Source organism: Hyposmocoma kahamanoa, unplaced genomic scaffold, assembly GCF_003589595.1.
Source record: "Hyposmocoma kahamanoa isolate Upper Pololo Valley unplaced genomic scaffold, ASM358959v1 185, whole genome shotgun sequence".
Taxonomy (NCBI): Eukaryota; Metazoa; Arthropoda; class Insecta; order Lepidoptera; family Cosmopterigidae; genus Hyposmocoma; species Hyposmocoma kahamanoa.
In genome coordinates this window covers 2,474,908-2,497,825 of record NW_020653715.1, presented here as the reverse complement: position 1 = coordinate 2,497,825, position 22,918 = coordinate 2,474,908, and the positions used below count along the sequence as shown (strand labels likewise).

Here is a 22,918-nt window from a genome sequence, read left to right as displayed (position 1 = left end):
TCTATTGGGTAAGAGATTGCTTTAAAAATGTTAATATCATTTTTATGGTCGATAAATTCCCTGCGCGTCCAATATAATAACGTGGTCAGGATGATGTTGAGCGTACCCCGGTACTGCAGCGCCTCCGGGATGCTTGCATTGGCCAATACGAATTGCTTTCAAGCCGTGTTGCGGAAAAAAGTAGAATCGTTGGTTAGACGGCTCCGGGGGAGTAACAACAGCCTCCTGAAGGTTGTGGCAGAGGACCACAGAGCGCCTGTACCGAGGCATCTCGTACGGACAATAATTCCGCATGAGATGCCTCGTAAGTGACATTTTAAATCTTAATTAATTAAGTAATGTTATATAATATTCAGGAATCGGAATAGGTAGAGTTTTTTTACCTAAACTTCGAGGACCATAGATGGAAAATGGAGACTGCCTTGCGACGATATTTTTTTAGGTCATGAACCTTTTCGGGATTCAAGAAATCACTTAAGACCATCAAAAATTGACGTAATTGGGGAGATGGGGAGGCTATTGGTGCATAGTGAAAGGTACAAACACACCAAATTCACGTGATACCTCAATGCTCAAACACAGTAATGTAGTTACGATATCCACCCCAACGAATCCACATTGATTAGTACAAATTCCAACGAAAGCGATTCGTATCCGTTTTGTCTCGAAGGCGTTACACGGTGTTACCCGGGGATTATCCGGCAAATTGGTTTAAGCCTTCGTTCCGCGAATCAATTCTGATCAGGAGTGACGTGTGTGGGCGGAGCGGGACTTTAAAAAATTTTTGGGGTACACAATTCTGCTGACACTTTAACATTTCTAAGGCGTTCTGAAAACATATTTTTTTAATACCAGATGACGGGACGAACAAAACGAGGCTCGGGCCCAATCAATAGATTACTTTATAATATTCTCTTAGTTACTAATACCTAAGAACTTTGCTCAAAATGATTAGCAAAAAAGTTTTTCTAAAAAAGCTTACGGTAATGTACCACAGATCTTCCGCCTTGCTGTACATTTCTTGGCCTTTGAAAACGGTCCAGGTTTTTTCAGGAACATGTACTGTGTGAAAGTAATGAATAGGCATTTTTTAAATATAATATCAAGTGGAGGGACGACCAAGTCGTGCGCCTGGTGGTAAGCGACTCGCCTATCCATAATAGTTGCTGAGTCACTCTGAGCTTTAAATCGCAAAGATTAAGACACAAGTCCTATGAGCCTGTAATTGCACCAGCACCATTACCCTTCAAAACTGGAACGCAATAATGCTCACACTACTGCTTGGCGGCAAAATTAGAAAGGTACCAGTACTTCTTCAGTAAAACTTCGAGTTCGTGATAGGTTACCTTTAAATTTGCCAGAAAGGTTCTTTATTTCAAATTAAAAAAAAGTATTAACAAATCCTACATGTCTATAATAACCCTGCCTCAATTCTTATAAAGGAAATTTATCATCTGAAAGTCCTTCCTTTCCCACCACCCACATTCAATTCCAATAGATTCTAATAAGATTAGTGCTGTCACACGGGTGTTAGATAAAATAGTTTGTGGCCTATAATTGGGGTTCAGGTCAGGACCGGCTTTCATTTCCCCTTTATTAGAAAAACAATCTTTAACCCTTGGTAGAATGACTGACTTTGGCACAGCAGGGGCATTCACGGTCATCACTCGCATGACTAGACAATATCGACTTCGAAGGTGGTATCTTACCACGCGACATTCCAAATTAGAATGTATATTTTGCAGCATAAAGTACAGTTTAGGTTGGTTAGAGGAGGGATAGTTTTCTCCGATCGGTGGTCGTTTACAAATTGGATTGTTGAATCTGGGTTTGCCAGTAATTGAGTCTTACATTCGGGTCAAAGGATTATGTGATATGTCAGCCTATTGATCGTAACGGTTTGGATTAGATGGGTTTGATGGGTAAACAAAATGTTTTGGTAGTTTTATTAGGGATCTAAAGGTTTTCCGGGGACAAATAATGGGATCATTCTTGGTTTTCGACCTTCTCGAATGTGTAAACGGTGCGTTTTGTTCACTGCCAATTCACGGTGTTTAAACACCGGTGAGTTTCTCGCTTGACGTTACGAGTAATTGCATCTATTTATATTCTATTATAAGATATGCGAAAGTTATATTAAGGTGGTTTGGGCACACGGATGAATGAACGTAGTGTAGTGAAAGAGATATAGCTACGACTATCGTTTGCAGTGAATAGGGTAGATGGTTTTTATGGCCATAATTCGTAAAAGAAGCCAATAATATTCGTAAAAGAAGCCAATGGCCTTTTCTTACGACAGTGAGCGATTCGGCCAATATTAATGTGAGGGCAGTATGCGAGTCACGCTGCTTTTTAAGCGAAGACTCATTTTGTAAAATATAACAATTGAATTGTTAATAATTGTACCTTTAATTCAATTTAAATCAAGTCATGATTATTTAATTAACTCTTTAACAGTAATTTTCTTTAAAAAATGTGAAATATCGTCGCTTCTCAACCTCGTATCTTAAAGGACAAAGTTACTGAAATGCAAAAAACGAAAATACAATACACGAAATGAAACTATTTTTCCGGATTTAACACACCGACGTTGCGGGCCCTTTATGGGACCTCCCATGGTCACGGTAGACTGAGGTGGTACAGTCTTCAACCAGTTATGTCTAATATTAATGCAAACCACTCTATTTTTCCACTATAGTTACAATAGTTATTAATTAAATACCTTATTTTCAATTTTACAAAGAAAACATTCCAATTTACGCTACATTATGTTTCACAAATTATTTTATTGAATGAATTTTTATTAAGTTCAATTTATTATTACTTAATAATAGAAATTAGAATGAACTAAAACATATTAATTAGTACTGCAGTCTTATGTCTGTTTGGGATTTTTCATCAGAGGAAATACTGGATCCCAAACTGGTGGTACGGAGAAACCATCTTCATTTCCTATGTGTAACAATCGCGAAAACTTAAGAACTCGATTTGTTTATACAAATTTTGCACGCTGATTTGATATCACATTTCTTTATATTCACGTACTGGCTTTAACTTTAAGCAATGTATCCAAATTAACACCCTTGACAAGACATTTAAAATAAATAGAAAGGTTTGCCGTCTCCTGAATAATCAGTCTTTATTAAATACGAGTTTGAGAAAGTAAGTCATTGATATATCATCTAATGTAATGTTAAATTGTAATGTTTAATGGGTACATACATACCTAAATAAAAAAATATTTTAATTTTTACAATAGCTGGTGGAAAATATAGAACGATAGTTTTTGCCAAAAACATGAGTGTAGGTATATGTGTTATTCTATTAAATTTGTTACTATGGCATCAATGATGGGACGGACAAGTAGTGGACTTAGTGGTAAGCGTCACGCCCAGTCCACACGCACCACTGCGCAAGTCACTCTGAGGCAAAAAGTTGACAAGTCCCATGTGGTCCAATACTGCAAATTTTTTTGAAACCACTAGTAGCTGTAATTCACCGAGACTCCATTGTGATAATATTCCAATTATGACAATATTTGTTATTCTGCCAAAATCTAATTGCAATAGCAGTGGAGTCTCAGTGGAATGATGGCACATTTCTTCATTCAATTACTAACGATCGATGTTGCCTTACTAAAACTACCATAGGAATTACTAAGCATATCTTAATTTTTATCTCGTTTCAACAGCAATTTAGTCTTCATATTAAACGATACCAGCCCCCGTAGCATGGCTACGCATGATAGTCGCGACGCGCGCGATAAAATTGAAATAAATGCGCGCTATTGGCTGTCTCAATCAGATCTAATGTAGACAGCCAATAGCGCGCGTTTAATTCAATTTTATCGCGCGCGTCGCGACTGTCATGCGTAGTCATGCGGGGGCTGAAGTATTAATTAACGTAAGACATTTTGTCGAAAATGAGTTACATATATCATTGGATTCGGAAGTACCCGCTCTATCGATTGGTATTATTAAAATTTAGAATAAAAAAATTAAAATGTAGCCCAGTGTTTTAAAATATAGCATGTCCCTTACGTTAATAAACATTAAAAAGAGATGTTTAGGTGTGGCTTACGTTACTAATATTTTATGTGTAAATCGTCGAGCGTAGTGTAAACAGGAAGAGAAATAGAAAATTATACGTAATTCTATTGTAAAGGATCCTATACTTTATCCTTCACAACTAAACGTCTTTTTTCAATATAAGGGATATGCTATATTTTAAACCATTGGGAATTCCTAAATCTAGACACAATGAAAATTGGAGCAGACAGTAAAAAGTTATAGACAGATTTGAAAAAATAAAATCGTTTTTTGGCTCTCCTGAAAAACCATGTTTTGTCCCTTACATTAATTGATAGTTCTGGTATTGATATATATAACATTAATGCATTACGCTGTCGACACGCCATTGAAAAGCAGAATACCAAAAGATTGCAACGGCAGTTGAATAGTAGCTCGATGGCTAGCCACTGATAAGCCACTACTCTTAACTTCTAGCAGAATACCAAACGTACAAAATCCTACCACTGACACACTATGGACACACAACTGAGGTGATTTAAAATTAGCACATTTGGGATCCTTGCCCTTAAAATCCGGAACGAACTAACGCTCACATTATTGCTTGGCGGCAGAAATAGGTATACTGCGGTCCATTGACTAATACGCGGCTAGGTGACAAACTGTCAAATATCCGATTTAATAGCTATAAATAGAGCAGAATTTTGTGTCTTTTAAAACAATTAAACTTAGACAACTTGTTCAACTTATCGGAACTTACCCTATCTATGCATAGCTGAAATATCATTAACCAATTTCAATAGTCTAAGGGTCGTATTCCAGAACTCTACTCAATGCTCAAGTCAGGATTTGAGCAGACTTGAGTATGATTTCAAGCACTGGCAATACGACCCTCATGGCAAGGACTTGAGTATGATTTTCAGTGCTCACTGCAATATTCAAGTCCTGACTTGAGTATTGAGTAGAGTTCTGGAATACGACCCTAAAACTGGGTTGTGGTTTAGAAAATGAAACTAGTTAGTAGAAAAATAGTTTCATTTCCTATGTGTAACAATCGCGAAAACCTAAAAACCCATTGTTAGTGGGTTATGGTTTTTATGATATCTCGAAAAATTATTTTGTCATTTCTTAGTTAGTGGACGGCAGTGGTAGTGTTACCCCGGACGAACTTTTTCACAAGGAGCTTTACTGCTGCTAAAGCTCTACAACTAATAAACGAACTGAAACATCCTTCAGAGCATCCTCCCAAACTACTTAACGCGTATTAGATATAATAGGATGGTAATGGCAACTATATCGCTGTTTATGATAATAGCACTAAAAGCGCGAAGTACCTCGTAGACAGGCAGTATTAATCCAAACAACTAATATTAGCAATAAACAGCCCCTGTCGGCTAATTATGCTAAGATGTTCCGGCTAAAGTTGCAGCAAGGATTTGAGCTTGGTGCTGGTACAGACTATGCAGACATTTCCATCTACAAAGAAATAAAAATGGTAGCGTTACTTTAAGACTCGATACGCTAGAATTGAAATTTTTCTCGTACTAGTACGATTCATTTTCACACGCAAGGACACCGACTTTACTTCAGAACTAATTTTTTTACAAACGAAATTAACGCCATTTGAAAAATGTATATCGTATAGTATACGTGTTCTATTGAGTTCAGTTGAAAAAAAAAACTCATTGGTATATGTGACTTATCTATTGAATACTGTGTATTCTTGTAAAATATAGTGACAATTTTAAGGAATCGTGTTTTCACACTGTATAGTCATCAGTGTATATCTTCAGTTTTATTATATATTTTTTCTAAAGTGATTGATTCAACATTCGCTGTTATGCGGGATCAAACAAAGCCACTTGAGGTTATATAGATTCGTAATTATTCTTTCTTTACGATTTAAAGTTCTGAGTGGCACTGCAAAGCACAGGTAGGCGTGTCGCCAAACGCACTACTTCCGTTACTTGATAATTATAAAAAGAAATAAGGACAGACCGAATAACAATTTTTCCTTTTTTTGTAAGGACATTTTGCAACTGGCAGTTGACGGCCTTGACTGTGCCATGGAACTAAGGGTCGAACCGAAGGCTCACAACTCGTATTTAAGTAGCGGAGTTGAGGCTATCCAAGTGAGCACAAACCTCAGCTCAGGACACAACTCGACGCTTGTACAAGCTGCACTGGGTGACAGTTTATTGAAATCTGACTCGCTATACCTAAAGTTTGTAGTCTCTGATTTCGTTACGACGTTAGTAAGTCCGTACTTCAATAATATAATATAAGGCCGAGTTTTTCGGTATTCGCGATTGTTTTCTTGGATTTAAATTGCGTCATTATATTTGTTTTCGGTTGACCGTCAGCCGTGACCATGGGACTTGTTAAGGGCCTGAAACGTTTTAATGTAAAAACAAATATGTGTGAGTTGAATCCGAAAAAAATATTTCATTTCCTATATTATGCTGATTTCCATATTTCAAAATACAACTACGATCTGAGGTTAAAGGGCCACTGTGCCAGTCACCCTGAGATTTAAGTTGAAGAGTTCCATGTGCCAGTTATGACACTCAGTACCCTTACCCTTCAAAATCGGAACGCAGTAATGCTCACATTACTGTTTGGCGGTAAGAAATGGGTCAGGTGGCTACTGCTACGTAAAATAAATAAATTTTAAACAAAGTTGCAAGCGTAGAATAAAAAGATTTTGCAACTTTATTGGTATCTTAAAATGTACAACGCCCGTCGCCGCCGTATTTTCTTTGATAACCCCTTATCGTCTGCGACGTTCGGTGCATTTCCTTATGGGCTTCTACTATTTACAAAATCTTAACGGTTGTTTTTAAAGTAGTTTTTTAGTTTTAAGTACTGAGGATGCTTTTATGGATTAAAAGATTTTGGTAGAAGCGATATTTATCCTTCGAAATATGGTAATATAGTTGAAATTAAAGATGGTTTACAATGACGGTGGAAGATACAAATAAATGAGTTGTTAGTTGGTGGATGACTGATTTTATCGTTGTAGGGAAACTTATTTAGGCTAATTTGTTATGTACACCTCTATGCTATCTTACACAATTGTTTTTTATTTATTCATTTGTATTCAGGTTACAAAGACCCCTAAAACATACCTTATAGACTAACATACATATAATAATACCATAAAACACTAATGATTAATTATTATTTACACGTATTGTCTGTGACGTGCGACGCAATGTGAGCGTCCGATAGCCGGCATCGGAAACGTCGGCACATGACACCCTTCGGCCAAAACTCATCCTTCATGAAGGTCGACTATTCCATCATTATTTTGCTAGTACCAAAAGTGTCTGAATGGTGGAAGAGGATTTGACATTACGTGTGTTAAGAAGAATAGCGAAAATTACGTCTTCACAAAGTCACAAATTTATTTAAGAAGCGATGTATAGACTTTTATAATAAGATTCCAGTTTACGTTCAAAATTTTCCATACGAAGTTCAAATTTAAAGTGAATCAAATACAGGTTCTCTCGATCTTGACATTTAAAAAAAATTATGTAAATGATAAATGTGCACAGATTTCTATTTACAAAGCGCAACCCCAATTTCTTAGGTACTTAGTACTCAGGGGACTCTGCCTAAGCGCCCAGTTACACTATGTGAAAGTTTCACGTACATTAATGGCGAATCTGAAATCTATTTACTACGCACTAACATTTAAATTCCTCGGGAACAATAAATCCGCGTGGTCGCCGAGCAGACCAAAAACAAGCCAGCTTCGACCGCGCGCCTGATACGCTCATTTCAGTTAAAACGTAAAAGCTAAAAAAATAGAGCGTATTTTGCCATGACAATTCGGTCTCTGAACACGTGCGATGAAATTCCTGTCGAATAAACATGCTCTTACGAATAAGCAGTAGAGTTTAATCAATTTGATGATTTCACGCTATGAAATTTGAGAGAAAGTGTCGGTCATTACTATGGGACCTGTAAAGGGCCCGAAATGTTGGTTTGTTTGAATTTTTATATATATATTATGTGATTCAGATTCGAAAAAATACTTTCATTTCCTTTTAGATAAAGAGGTTGAATATAGGTACGTCTTGTGAATGCAACAAAAGATCTGAGAATATGCGAGTGTTTTGAAGAAAGAGCGAAAGTGCCATTTCGAAAAATTTATCAGGGGAGCATGTTTTAGGTTTTAACGACTGTTTTAAAATATTTACGTCCAGCCCCCATAGCATGGCTACACATGATAGTCGCGACACGCGCGATAAAAATGAAATAAGCGCGCGCTATTGTCTGTCTCAATCAGATCTAATTTGGATAGCCAATAGTGCGCGCCTATTTCAATTTTATCGCGCGCGTCGCGACTATCATGCGTAGCCATGCTACGGGGGCTGTTTTAAAATTTAAATGGCGCGTTCGCCTTTTTTACAAAACACCGACTATACGGGGATATTCCTGGTTGATCAAGATTTTTTATCCGCAAATAATTAATTTTATATGTGTTAGTTACGTTGTGGTAACCCATTGGGAGAACGGTAGCTTCTAAATGAAGTCAACGATTCGAATCTCTGGGCGGTTTGTACTTTTAACTTTAATTTCGAAATTGCGTATATTTGTGAACGTTGAATAACTATACGTCTCGTTAACAACTTCGAAGAAGAAGAAGAAGAAGAAAAATGTCGAAGACAATCCAGCAGCTGTAGAGCTGTTTGTGAAAGAGTTCGTCCAGGGTGGTACTGCCACTTTACTCATTTCTGCCGCCAAGCAGGTATGTGAGCATTACTGCGTTCCGGTTTAGAAGGGTAAGGGGTGCTGGTGAAATTACAGGCACATGGGACTTGTCAACTTATGTCTCAGAGTGACGGGCGCAGTGCAGTGTCCCTCAGATATTTTTGCTCAGAATGGTATTATAGCTGCTATGGACAGGCGTGTCGCTTAACAACAGGCGCACGTCTTGGTCGTCCCGTTACTTGGTATCATAAAAAAATACTTGCATAATGAATGAAGGTTGTTTTACTATGTGAAAAAAGTCAAGAGCGAATCAAACTGGACATGTACGATTTAAATTCAATCTTGAAGACCGGTCCGAATTCTAAAGGGTCAAGATGTATGTGCTCTAACAAATAAATATCATTATTATGAATTCATTCTTAAATATACTCCCTTTCGACATAAATTTACTATTTAATTTATTTACGTCCAGCGATCTGCATTTCGTTTAATCAATAGTCGGAAACATCAAACAGTACGTACACCGTGTTCGGTGGCGAATAAACTCTGTTTACAAAGGCCCGATGTTTGACGACTGTCTGAGACAATAATGGACACTTAATTACTTATGTTCAGTTGTGGTTGCTTTTCGTTTAACGATTCGGTTTTCGAATGAACTTTGTTAGAAAAGGAAAAGACAGGAACGTTGCGTATCTGGGATAATAAAAAAAAAAGGTGAAACATTATTTATTCTTGCTGCTTCAACACACTCCGTCCCGTGCGTCGTCTTTCCTTCTTTAATTTCAAATCGTTCCTCTCTTTTAACTGCCTCTGTGGACGAACGGTTACCATGTCGGACTGCCACGCAGAGGTCCCGATCCAGTGTCGAGTATCGGGCCGGAAGAAATATTTGTATGGCCTACATTTATTTCTCTCGTGGGTTTGGGTGTGGTGGGTGCGGGGTTATGTTTAGTGTGTGTGTTATTATTATTATTATTATGATGTTAAGATTTTTGCTTGTACTCGACTGAAAATCGGGCCTAAGCCCGTACCTGGTTCCAAATATCCGACCTTATCCCTAAGCTTAGACCTTTTGGCTTAGGCCAAGTATTCTGGTTCTGTTGTGGTATGGTGAGGGGATGTGAGTGAGTTGTGGTTTTTTGTGGAGTTTGTTAAATCAGGTGTATTTAAGAAACGGCGGACTGTCGAGCATGTGTCTAGTACAATTGACTTTTGTAGAGGTAAGTAGGTTTTAGGGTGCAGATCTATCATTTTTAAGGCGGTATGAAGAGTTTTTGGTATGATACCAGTTGACGAAATTATAATGGAGACTATCTTAATGTTTTCTTGGTACCACATCTGTTTGGTTTCGTCTGATAAAGGTATGTACTTTTGTATTTTCTTTAGTGTGTTTCTGTTTTAGGTTATTTGTATTGGGAACGGCAATATCTATGAGGTAGGTGGTCTTGTAGATTTAACAGTTAGTGTTAATTCAGGTCTGTTGCTGAGGATAGTGTGGTTGGTGATGATGTCTCGATCCCAATTATTATTATTATTATTATCTTGTACACTCTTTACCTGCCACTTCCGCGTTTAAATACGTTTACCCATAAGTTGCGTTGCCACTCAGAGCTTTTACGCGCGTCACCCTGAGACATAAGTTGACAAGTCCCATGTGACTGTAACGTCACCAGCACCCTTACCCTTCAATACTGGAACGCAGTAAAGCTCACATTAGTGCTGGGTTGTGGTAGTTCCCTGGACGAACTCTTTCACAAGGAGCTCTATTGCTGTTAAACTATGTTTTTGAATGTGTCCTGTAAAACTACGCTGTTAAAAGTGAGATATAAGATCTACATAAATGCAACCGTATCTGCTCACACGGTGTAAGCTCATTGTTATTAAGCAGGCATTAGTTTAAGCAGCACTTACCTCTTTACGGCCGGCGCAACAGAAACATTAATTTCTACCTTGCTCACTATGTAACCTGAGAATGGGTAATTTGCTAAGATGCCATATGTTCTCGTTAAAATTCATTGCAGATAATGTGTTGTTATTAGTGATACATTAAGATCATAATTTAAATCTAGGGTCGGCGGACTAAAGGACATAGGTCAAAATCTAAAATCATTCATTAAAATTTAAAAGCACACACGTCAAATTAATTTGTTACTTCATAAATTTGTAACTGGATTCTAGAGGCGTCGTTTGCAAATTTATCATTCTCTTCACGCCTTCCAACACTATACACAACACAAAAAATATATAACTATATATTAATAAATGATGCACTTTGACTTATGTGCTTTAGTCCGCCGACCCTAGAAATTAGCTTGTAATTTAATAACGCACACACAAATCCTGTGTCGCGGGCGACATGGTCACACACTTAGACAACTACAAATTACACCCGAGAGAAATTAATGTAGGTCATGCAAATATTTCTCCGAACCCGGGTATCGTACTTGGGACTCTGTGTGGCAGTCCATGGTAACCGTTCGGCTACGGAGGCAGTTAATTAGTATCTACTAGACAACATCATCAATAAATAAATATTAGACAACATCATACACATTGCGTTTGGATGCCGCAGGGAACCGACCACCTACCTTACCTCAGGCTGGCTGCACTATAGCGCCAGTTCGCATATGCCAAAAAGAAGTACTTAGAACTATGCGGAATCTTGACGTGAATAAAGCTAACGGGCCAGATGGAATTCCAGCGGTAGTCCTACGTAACTGTGCGCCTGAGGTGTCTCCTGTTCTCACACGCCTGTATCGCCTCTCTCTTGAGACTGGTGTAGTTCCCAGGTATTGGAAGCTTGCAAACGTGCAACCTGTGCCCAAAAAAGAAAGCAGAGCTGACCCTGTCAATTATAGACCTATCTCAATCCCTTCCATTCTCTGCAAGACTAGGGAACGTGTACTCATTAACAGTCTCCTGTCATACCTTGAAGACAATGACCTCCTCAGTGATCTCCAACGCGGATTCCGACGAGGGCGATCGACTGGGGATCTTCTTGTGCATGCATGTCACATATGGAGGAAGGCAATAGCCTAAAAGCAAGAAGAAGCACTTGCAGTGTCTTTGGACAGTTTAAAAGCCTTTGACAGGGTCTGGCACGCAAGCTTTTTAAGCAAGCTTCCATGTTATGGGCTAACCACTGACCTTTGCAATTGGATCTCGGATTTCTTGAGTGAACGTTCCAATCGAGTGGTCTTAGAAGGTTACTCTTCCGAACATATGGTGATAGTTCCTCAGGGTTCTGTACTGTCTGCAAGTCTCTTTTTGCTGCATATCAATGATATGTTAATTCCAGGTATCTTTGCGTATGCTGATGACAGCACAGTTGTAGATAGATACTTGACCAATGCAGGAGTCAGTGGAGAGGAAATTCAGTCTTGTCAAGTGTCCATGGTTAGCCGTTTATATTTGACGCCCAAGGCAGTCTCCGATCGGGGCGATGCCAATCTTGTCAAATATAACGCTACCATAAGCAGGCGTGTCTATTCTCCACAAAACGAAATCCCTTTGAGCTGACTCCGACTCTTCGTGATATATCTATACCGATAGCCGACCGTCTCCAGCTACTTTGAATGGACCTGTCGTCGAATCTGAACTTCGGCAGATACATTGAATCCATGGCCAAAAATGCAGCCAGGAAGCTTGGCATCCTTTCCAGTGTGAGGCCTTACTTCACATCAGGACAGTTGCTTCAGCTGTATCAAGCACAAGTCCGGTCGTGTATGGAGTACTGCTGCCACCTTTGGGATGGCTCTGCTACATACCAACTGGCCACCTTGGATTCAATTGACAAGCGTGTCAAGAGGCTTGGAACTCGGAACGGTGACTCGGAATTAGTAGAGGCGAAGCTGCAGAGCCTTGAACACCACCGTAAAGTTGCCTGCTTATCGGTATTTTACAGGATATATCTCGGAGAGTGTACGATGGAATTACACGGTTTAATTCCGCCTTCCCCTTTCCATCATCGGGAGATTAGGCGTAGGCTTGGCTTGGCTTCCACCCCTATGTTGTGGATATTCCAAAGATTCGCGCGAAGCGTTACGCTTCCACATTTATATGGCGAACGGCTATGGAGTGGAATTCTCTGCCTGCAGACTTGTTCCCTGAACATTATAACTTGTTCCCTGAACATTATAACTTGCACCTTTTTAAGGCGAGAGTGAATAGGCATTATTTAGGTGTGCATGCTCCATCGTCGACCTCATCGTCACTTTCCATCAGGTGAGTTGGAAGTCAAATGCACACTTACATTTGAATTAAAAAAAAATCACAAACAACAAACGAAACGTACCACAAACACCTAAATCCGAGACAATATAGAAATGGTAGTTATTCTACACTGACTCGACCGGGGATCGAACCCGAGACCTCCGATATAGCGGCCCCTTGAAAACCGGTGTGTAAGTCACTGTACCACGGAGGTCGTAATTTATATACTTGGTACTTGGTGCAACGAGCTGGTGTGTGCAACTCGACGACAAAGCGCCTATTTTGCGTGTGATGGGTGCAGGGTCCTACTCGTGCCACCCAAGCTCCTCCAGGAATCTTAGCAACCTCCTCGGTTTACAGAAGATTTTGGGAAGCCACCTCGGCACTTCAAGGTACTTCGCCCTGTAGTTGGATACGCCGGAGCAGTGTAGTAGGATGTGCGCGGCCGTTTCCTCCCCCTCCATGCACGCTCTGTATAAAGGGCTCTCTGTGATACCTAAATTAAAAAAGGTGTTTATTGTATGGATCATGACCCGTTAGGGCGGCAGTTAGAGTGCGCAGCTCTTGCCTTTTAAGTTTGGTTAATTTTCGAGAAAGACTGGCGTTGAGCGTCGGGGTACTTCCCTCGCCTATCAACAAACCGTAAGGGCTGTCCATGTGTTATGATGAGAAGATTTTGTACCTTTGTGTATAGTTGTTCTTAGCCATTGGTAGGGGAGGGACGCTATGGGTTCTGATCCTACAGCGTCCGTCTCCAACCCTTTTCTGGCTAGTTCATCTGCTGCGCCATTGCCACATGGGGCGCTGTATCCTTTAATACATTGTAGAGTTACGTGGTTGTGTGTACATACCTCCATGTATGTCTGATAGCATTCGTAAATGAGCCCGGAGTTTATGTCACAGCTGTTCAATGCTTGAAGTACTGACATGTTGTCGGAGAGTACTCGAATGGAGTGAGTCTTTACTCTTCAAATTCATATTCATTCATGCCTGGAATACCGTGTTGTCAATATCATAATGTTTTTAATAATGCAGCATAATGCTATTCTCGCATAGAGATCTCGCACTTTATGTCGCTCTCGCGCAAGGCGCGTCTTATCGTGCTAGCTCTACAGGGAAGTACTGCTACCTTATCTATTTCTGCCGCCAAGCTCTAATGTAAGCAGTACTGCGTTCCAGTTTTGAAATTAGAGTTTCATGGTATTTACACACTTATTTGAATACTATAATAGCATTATTTACATTTGTTTGTATTGTATTAGATTAAGTTATATGGAAACAAATTTATCTTTATCTTTATGATAGAGACTTAGAAATTAAAGTCATTGGTACAGGCCGCAACAGGGATTCGAATCGGTATCTCCAATTGAGTAGCAAACGTTTTCTCGTTGTACTACCGCTATAAATAATAACATGATACCATTATAATCGTTACATTAACATTAGTTAATACCTTTAATGTGATATAATGACTTTTGTTGTTAGAAACCGAATATTCAAAACTTGTGGGTGGAAGTTTGGGGAAAGGCCGACTTCGGCGTACATATTTCAACCAAGTCTTTAAGTCAACCAAGAAACACAATATCAGGTCTAAAATTAAAAACAACAGAGCTCCTTGTGTAAGAGTTCGGCCATTAGATACTGCTACTCCCGCATAGAGATCTCGAACTTCATGTCGCTCTCGCGCAAGACGCGCCCTGTCATGCTACCCTAGTGGTGGGATTGTGTCCAAGTGTGCATCTAGTTATTTCATTTTTTAATGTTTTTTCTTCACAAACATAACCAAAATATAGTAGACAAAAAATTATATTTACATTATCCTTGTTAGAGCCTAACCTAAATTAAGCAGAAGCTTGTAATATAGGAAACCTATATAATCGAAAGTCTGATATGATTTTAGTAATATAAAAACCGTCGTCTCTGTCTACTCCACTGAGAGAAAGTGACGATACGTCATTTATGAACATTTATAAAATACATGGTGTGTATAGGGTGTAAAAAATTAAGCACCTAGTTTAATCATAGTAATAACGTACACACTCATAGAGCCCGTACTACGCGGGTGGCATGACATCTCAAATTACACGCAAACTCACGAGAAAAATAAATTCTGACCGCTGCGTGGCAATCCAGAATGGTTACCGTTCGGCCACGAAGGAAATTGCACCTTCTTCTGAGATTGGCTCAATCGCAATTTTATTTTTTGTCTACGTTCGTTTTTAGAGAAATGTAAGACAAATCATTTACTAAAAAAACACTCTGGTAATAAGTAACAACACTATTTAGTGTTTACTATTCCCTCAATGTTATGAAACCTTATAACTATCACTGACCAATTCACTATTAAGAGTGTCAAGTTTTTTTGTAAATCAAAATTTTTAAATCGTACAAAAACTTGATTATTTTAAAGGTTGTGTACAGTCTTCGACACACATCTTCATTACGAAATTTTCCTTCAACGTTGGCAAGAGGTATTGCTCACAAGGAAGCACCGTTCTCCCACTGTGCTAGTACCGCTGTCATATTTTCAATAGTGACTACTTAACCATAGATTATAAAATCTGAATGCACAAATTCGAAGTACCACCGCCAAGACGTCCCCCCTTCGTCTGGATGCGGGCAAATCTTCGAATTAATTTTACTGCCGAAATATGCAAATGGAGAGATATAGCCGCCTAATAACATGTACAAAAGAGTGGTGACTTCGCCGCGCTAAAGCGAGGATGTATACGGCAAGATGCTATTGAAAATAAACTTAGTTTTATGCTTATTGTCAATTTGTCGCAGGGAGGAATATATTATCAGCAGCGCTGAAGCCTTTCTAGTTCGAAAACAGTTTTCTTTGCAAGCGGACTGTAGCCAAAACCTTTTGTTTATAATAAAAATACGATCTAGCCCTTAAACGCCATTAGTTTACAGTAACAAGCAATCGGCGAGTGGCCGTTACTGACCGCCGCTACCTTCATGCAAAAAGAACCCTTGAAGTGGTAACGTATCGATTTTGCTGATAGTACACATTGACACACAATTATTGATAATATAAATAAATAGACATGTTCTTCGTGGACATGCGTACAGGTTTCGTTACGATGTTTTCTACTCCGTTAGCGAGAGCTGATATTGCTATTAAACAATGGCAAATGTACGTAAATCTATAGAGAAGGAGCCACCAACGCACAGGTTTTAATAAACACTACGTAACAAATGTATAAAAACAGTAAATATGTATAAACAATACAAATTTAACTTAAGTGATTTTGTCTTTACGACAACACTGGTAAACAAAATTTTGATAACTTTTGAACAGGCTGAAAAAATGCTAATTCGAAATAAAAAAGAAACCTGCATGTCGATAATTGACAAATCTTTACGAAAAATTACATACGCATATACATATTTTCCTATTCTTGTTTCAGGTATTGAAAGTAGATTTTAAAATTGGATAGCTTTTTCATACGTCTGTCGCATCTACAGGTTTACCATCAAAACAATAATCTTTGTCTTAATCGTTACCTCAGGCCAACATTATAGCCGCTTCGAGGAGCTTAATAGGTAACAAAATTTACCGTGATAGTAGAAAATACACGATGCTTACGTGCCAGCTTTCTTGCTAACTTATCAGCCAGGATGTTGGTTCGGGTTCCTTTTTGTTTTTAACCAGTTATGTATTATGAAACCTGGCGTGTTACTGGACTGTTATTGGACCCTAAATTTAGTAGGCGATAGTATTTTAAAATGCCGCAGCATGGTAAAGGTTAAGAAAATTGTTGTTACAGAGCAATACGTTATGGGTGTATTCAGCTATTTCATAGTAAACCTATGTGTAATAACAATATGTAGTCTGCGCTGAAATAATCTCTCAGCACATATGCAGAGAACAGTGCTGCTCGATTCAACACGTATCGTAAGCTTGTTCTTGAACCTGAGTTCTTGACCTCGGCCGACAAAAAAAGGAACAATAGCAAATATAAATAATACTTACTTGCACAAAACCGTCTGGTTGCCAGCATCGAAAAGCCCTCCTCTTCCCCATCGCGACGGCAACTCAGCCACTGTGACCCCTCGAGACCCCCAGACGCATATCCTGCTGCCACATGGACTGGTTACCACTCTTTCCACTTGAAACGCTGGTGGGGACAGGAGGTGAAGTTTCTGTAACAAATAGCATGCAATAAGACTCAAGGGAATGTGTTTTTGATACCATGTAACGGGACGAACAAGTCGTGAACTTGGTGGTAAGCGACACGCCTGTCCATAGCAGTTGCAGAGCCACTCAGACAGAGAATGGCAGGTAGAGCGTCCATACAAACGCCGCAATAGAAGATCTCGTCGCCCAGCCAACTATCATCGGCGAAACCAAAGCGTACAAACTTCGCTGGCTCGGCCATTTAGACAGAATGGGAGAGGATCGGAACGTGAAAAGAGCCTATCTGGGTCGACCTGCTGGACGAAGACCGGTTGGTCGTCTCAGGCATCCTTGGAGCGACGCCATGGAGGTGGACCTGCGCGAATTACAAGCCATCAATTGGCGAGAGATTGGACAGGACCGAAGAAACTGGTATCACCTCGTTTCGGAGGCCGGGACACATTTTGGGTCGCTGAGCCAGAGGAGTAAGTATGTGTCTGTAATTTCGCCAGCACCCGTCTAAGCTAGAACGCAATAATGCGAGCTTTAAGGTGGCAGTAATGTCTGGACGTCACAAGGAACCCCTTCACAAGAAGCTCTATTACTACTGAAACTGTTCTACTGATTCGACAGGTACGATGATGACCGTCACCAGTTTGAAGGTTTCTTTGCTTTCGTAATTCTAAATAAATTTTATTTAATCATCGTCGTCAACCATCAGACGTCCTGCTGGGCACGAGTCTCCTCCAACGCTAAAACGTTGTTAACATTAAAAAAAACGATGTAAGCCATGGCTCCTATCTGTACGAGAATCGAGTAACAACTGGTCTATTAAAGCTCCTAGTAGTATAATTTTAAATTTTAGGTTAAATGTATAGAAAAATCTACAGCAAGCGAACAGCTAGCTAGCTACAGGTGGAGACTGAAAATCAGCAATGCTGAGTCGTTTACCTTTTTGTCCACATCATTCAATTGTCTTTTTTAAGTATTGTGTTTCTAATGTTTTGAGGAGAAATAAATGACTTTTTATTTTATTGTTATTTAGTTAACACGATGATTAAGGTCATATTTTGAGGTGCTTAAAGACGAAACGGTTTCTTTTTTTAGTGGCATTTGTAAAGCAAAGCCATATATACCTACCTATAGTATTAAAAAAAATACTGTCAAACATTGGATGTGAGAAGTTATACGTAATAAACACATCCTTTTTTTTTATATCACCAGGGGGCCTACCACAACCTCTTAAAACAATATTACTTTAACCTTACTTTGATTTTTCGTACCATAACACGCTTAAAGTAAGCTTATTTGTAATGTTAAAACTATGATGTTTTATTGGCAGCGGTATAACTATTCATTCATCCAGTTTGTACCATGACGCGACTTTGACATTAAAATAATATTGCTCTTATGTCAAATTCAGCAATTTTAAAATAGTTACACGGATGCAATGGAAACAATATTATTTTCAGTTTTATTGTCTTAATATTGATTTGTAATCATTAAAAGTTAAGTTGAACTTATGTATTTACATATATCTCTTCAATATTTTGTATATTTTTTATTTAATAGCACATAGGAAATAATTTCTCGTAAAATAAAAATACGCGATGTTTATTTCGTAAAATTATGACAGCGCCATCTATATGCTCCTTGGCGAAACTAACAGTTGACACCAGACTATAGTTCCGAATTCACAACGTGATTATCAAAACTCAGCTTGTTTTATTTATTTTTCTTCGTGAAATTGCGGAATAATAATTGAAAGCAACGTAATTTTAATAGATTTCATTATTACATACTTTTCTTTTTTTGGCAGTTAAAATTCTTTGAATGTAAATAACATTAAGTACTTTATCTACTACGATAACACGAGTCGGAACATCAAAAAAGAAAGAGACGGCATTATACAGTTTATATAGCGTTATTTCTTTCCTATTTTTAGTAAGAAATAGACAATATTGGGAAATCATTCGTTCTTTCAGTCACTTTAGCAATAATACATTTCTTGGTAGACAAGTTTATCATGGTACGAATATGAGTAATATTATAACAAGCTTACTTTAAGCTTACATTGAGATAAGATTGTTTTTGGAAAGGTTATATGGTAGGCCCCCTTATCGGATTCGAACACATCCTATACGATATACATTTTTCAAAAGGCTTTGGCTTCGTTTGTAAAGACATAAATTTTGAAATAAAGCCAGTGTACCTGCCACTCGACACAAGCTAAGTGAGATAGTATAGATTCTCAAACCTCTCTCCTGAAAAGTTATTAATAGCAGTAGAGCTCTCCGCTCTGCCGCCAAGCAGTAATGTGAACATTACTGTGTTCCGATTTTGAAGGGTAAGGTTGCTGGTGAAATTACAGGCACATGGGACTTATGTAGCAGTGCCCCTCAGATCTTTGCGATTTAAAGCTCTGAGTGTCACTGCAACTGTTATGGACAGGCTACCATCCATACCATAGGTGTAGCACGACTTGTTCGTTCCGTCACTTGATATTATAAAAAAAGTTGTCATTTTGCAGATGTGGCCTTTTACATCGAGTGGGCCAATACTCAAAACGACTGCTAAACGCGACATAAGACTGCGTTGTCGGGTATTTAGTACTTATTGGTAAACTAGATGTCGCTACGAGTACCGAATAGCTATTTTTGTAACTAATTCTTTTATATTGACAGGTTGCAATTTATTAAAGCTACTCTAATTTCTAGCGATAACAAACAAATCAACTAGATGGCGCTAATTTAACTTATTTTTATGGATACTGCTGGATATTCTTTTATTGTGTTTACCCTTATTAGAAAGCGGTAGTTTATGAATTAGTTTGTAACACACAATGACATATAATGATACGCATGTCTGTCAAAGTTCACAAAATATTTAAATAGAATTATATAAGAAGAAAGAAAGCTGTCTACTTGTATTTTCGTAAAAGAAGAATTAATTCATATCCACGGCCGTTTACATAACATAAACAACTTCCAGGCTATAGATCAGCGCCATCTAGACACAAGACGGAAATTTAACCTCCTTTAGAGTTACGATTAGTGCGTTAAAATTAAATATGGCATTATTTTACGATTTTCGCTATCTCAATGAAATTGTTGAAATAATTAAAATACAATTTAAATATTGCAATTACGATTAATAATAATAGTATTTATTTATTAACAATTGGCTATGCATATAGCCTAAAAATATAACAAATAATGATGTTACGAAATTTCTTAAACATTTGACAAAATCATAGTAACTTCCTTTAAATTGTTTATTTTGACAGATAAGACCACCACTTGCATGGCAAATGGCACCTCATGATACGATTTTATTATGAAAGAAAAGGTGAACGGATTTTGAATAGGGAACGTAAACTGCATCGAAAGTGAATTGTTTTTGTGAGGTCACAGTACGAATTTGACAGGCAAAGCTAAAAGCTCATAGTAGTACGGATTGATGGATGGATGGATAGTAGCAGTCCTTTTACAGTTCCTGGTCCATGCCACAACTGAGCATTAATAATCAAAGTAATTAAACAAAAAAAATATCACGTAATTCCTATACTGAACTAGCCTCCCGTCGGCAATATGATTAATAAACTTTTTTAATCAATAAAACAAGGAAGCTCGCTTCCTGCTTCATTTTTCCGCTTCTTTCCCACCGACTGGGAAAATTATGGGAGTAAATATTAATTTGCGAGACAAGACTTTTGTTGTTAATAGTGTTCTGTGCGAATTAACTTTGTAACACGATGTTATGCCATGATTGCTGGCAACGTGATGAATAACAGGGGTAAAAGTAACTCAAATTATATTTAGTTCATAATAGTAACATTATAATAAGGTTTTTATAATATTTCTGTGGCTCTAGTAAAAAGGGATACGAGTAAAAATACCCAACTTTACAAGGAGATGTGAGAAGCGTTAAGCGTTTTTCGCGTTTCCTTGTAATTTTGGATTGTTTTTACTTGTACCCCTTTCCACTAGAGCCACAGACTTATTTGGAAACATGGACCAGTTTATCGTAAATGGCATAGAAGTGACTTGAATTCCTTACGAGTGGAGACGTGCCGTTGTCTAAGCTTAAAGTTTCATTCTCAAACTAGAAGATTTTGCTATACAGTCTTCGTTTGCCGTCTTCTATGGCGTCGTTTCTCATCACAACGCTTTTGGCCGCTTCCTCTAACATTACGCACATAATTATTCGGCGTTTGATGCTCGCGATTTATATTTTAAAGGAAATTGAAAAAGTTGTGCCAATAGCTGTTGATATTTGCAAAAAAATAAAGAGGGTCATTTTTCCACGTATTACTTACGCGGTTTTTTTTTAAGATTTTTTAGGTAGACGAATTCGCCTTGAAAGAATTCGGCAAATGTCCAGTTTCTTTTTATTAAGAGACGAGCGGAACAAGTCGTGCGCCTGCTGGTAAGCGACACGCCTGTCAATAGCAGTTGTAGTGCCACTCAGAGCTTTAATCTGAGGGGCACTGCAACGGCGTCTGTCACTCTGAAACATAAGTTGACAAGTCCCATGTGCCTGTACTTTCACCAACATCCTGACCTTCCAAAACCGTAACGCAGTAATGCTCACATTATTGCTTGGCGGCAGAAATAGGAAAGGTACTTCCCTGGACAGACTCTTTAACAAGGCACTCTACTGCTACTAAGTCAGCAAGTAATTTAAGGAAAGAGACTTTTATTCAGCAATTAACATTTACTTAGAAGAAATTAAAGATAAAACGATTATATAAATCAATTGCCATTTACGAGGTTTAAAACTATAGTGAAACCAAATCTTTATACTACAGGTCATTACTATACAGCTTCTGCGTACTGGATGACAAAAATCCGTGGTGAAGATCAGTTTAACTCATGCAGGTAGTCTCGATCTAAGATGTTTAAATTAAATATTGTAATGATAAATGCATTGAAATGTATATTTACAAAGAGCAACTCCTAGAGTTTCTGGCTCATTCTTCTCAGGGGAATCTGCCTTACGAATGAGCAGTAGAGTTTATTCAGTATGACGATTTCAAGTGTATCTTGCTATGAAATAAAGATTATTAACTGCCTCTGTGGCCGAATGGTTACCATGCCGGACTGCCACGCAGAGGTCCCATGTGCGATTCCCAGGCCGGAAGAAATATTTGTAAAGCTTACATTTATTGCTCTCGTGAGTTTGGGTGTAATTTGTGGTTGTCTATGTGTGTGTCCATGGCACCTGCGACACAGGGTTTCCCTAGTGCGGGGCTATGCAATGCTATATCTAAAGTAGTTGATTGGTTTGCTGTTAATAACCTACTTCTTAATGAGAAAAAAACAAATTGTGTGAAATTTACATTACCCAATGTTAGAGAGACGGTTACAAACATTGTAGTTGGAAACGAAAAATTGAATCTTGTGGATACAGTTGTATTAGTTAGTTACTAGGTTAGTTACTAGGTATAACGTTAGATGCTAAATTGCAATGGGGTCCCCATATAAGTAAGTTATCAAAACGGCTCGGCTCTGCAGTGTACGCGATTAAAAAAATAAGGAAACTTTCAGATGTCGAAACCGCTAGATTGGTTTACTTCAGCTACTTTCACAGTCTAATGACAAACGGCATTTTGCCTTGGGGTAATGCCGCCGATATCAATAGAATTTTTGTCCTGCAGAAACGTGCAGTTAGGGCAATTTACAATCTGGGCCCCAAAGTATCTTTGAGAGATAAGTTTAAGGAAATTAACATTCTTACACTAGCCTCACAGTACATTTATGAAAATGTAATTTATGTTAAAAGGAATAGTAATTTCTTTATGAAAAATAGTGACAGACATAACATTAATACG

The 22,918-nt window shown here is 38.4% G+C and overlaps 1 protein-coding gene across 2 annotated transcripts in view; it reads right to left on the bottom strand.

Annotated features, from left to right (window-relative positions):
• The window catches only part of LOC113226229 (nuclear pore complex protein Nup88), a 200,650-nt gene that overhangs the window by 68,941 nt on the left and 108,791 nt on the right, over positions 1-22,918 (bottom strand). For both annotated transcript variants that reach the window (XM_026458788.1, XM_026458787.1), the window contains exon 2: positions 16,942-17,111. In XM_026458788.1, the coding sequence (XP_026314573.1) occupies positions 16,942-17,111 (170 nt within the window). The remainder of the gene's footprint in view (positions 1-16,941; positions 17,112-22,918) is intronic.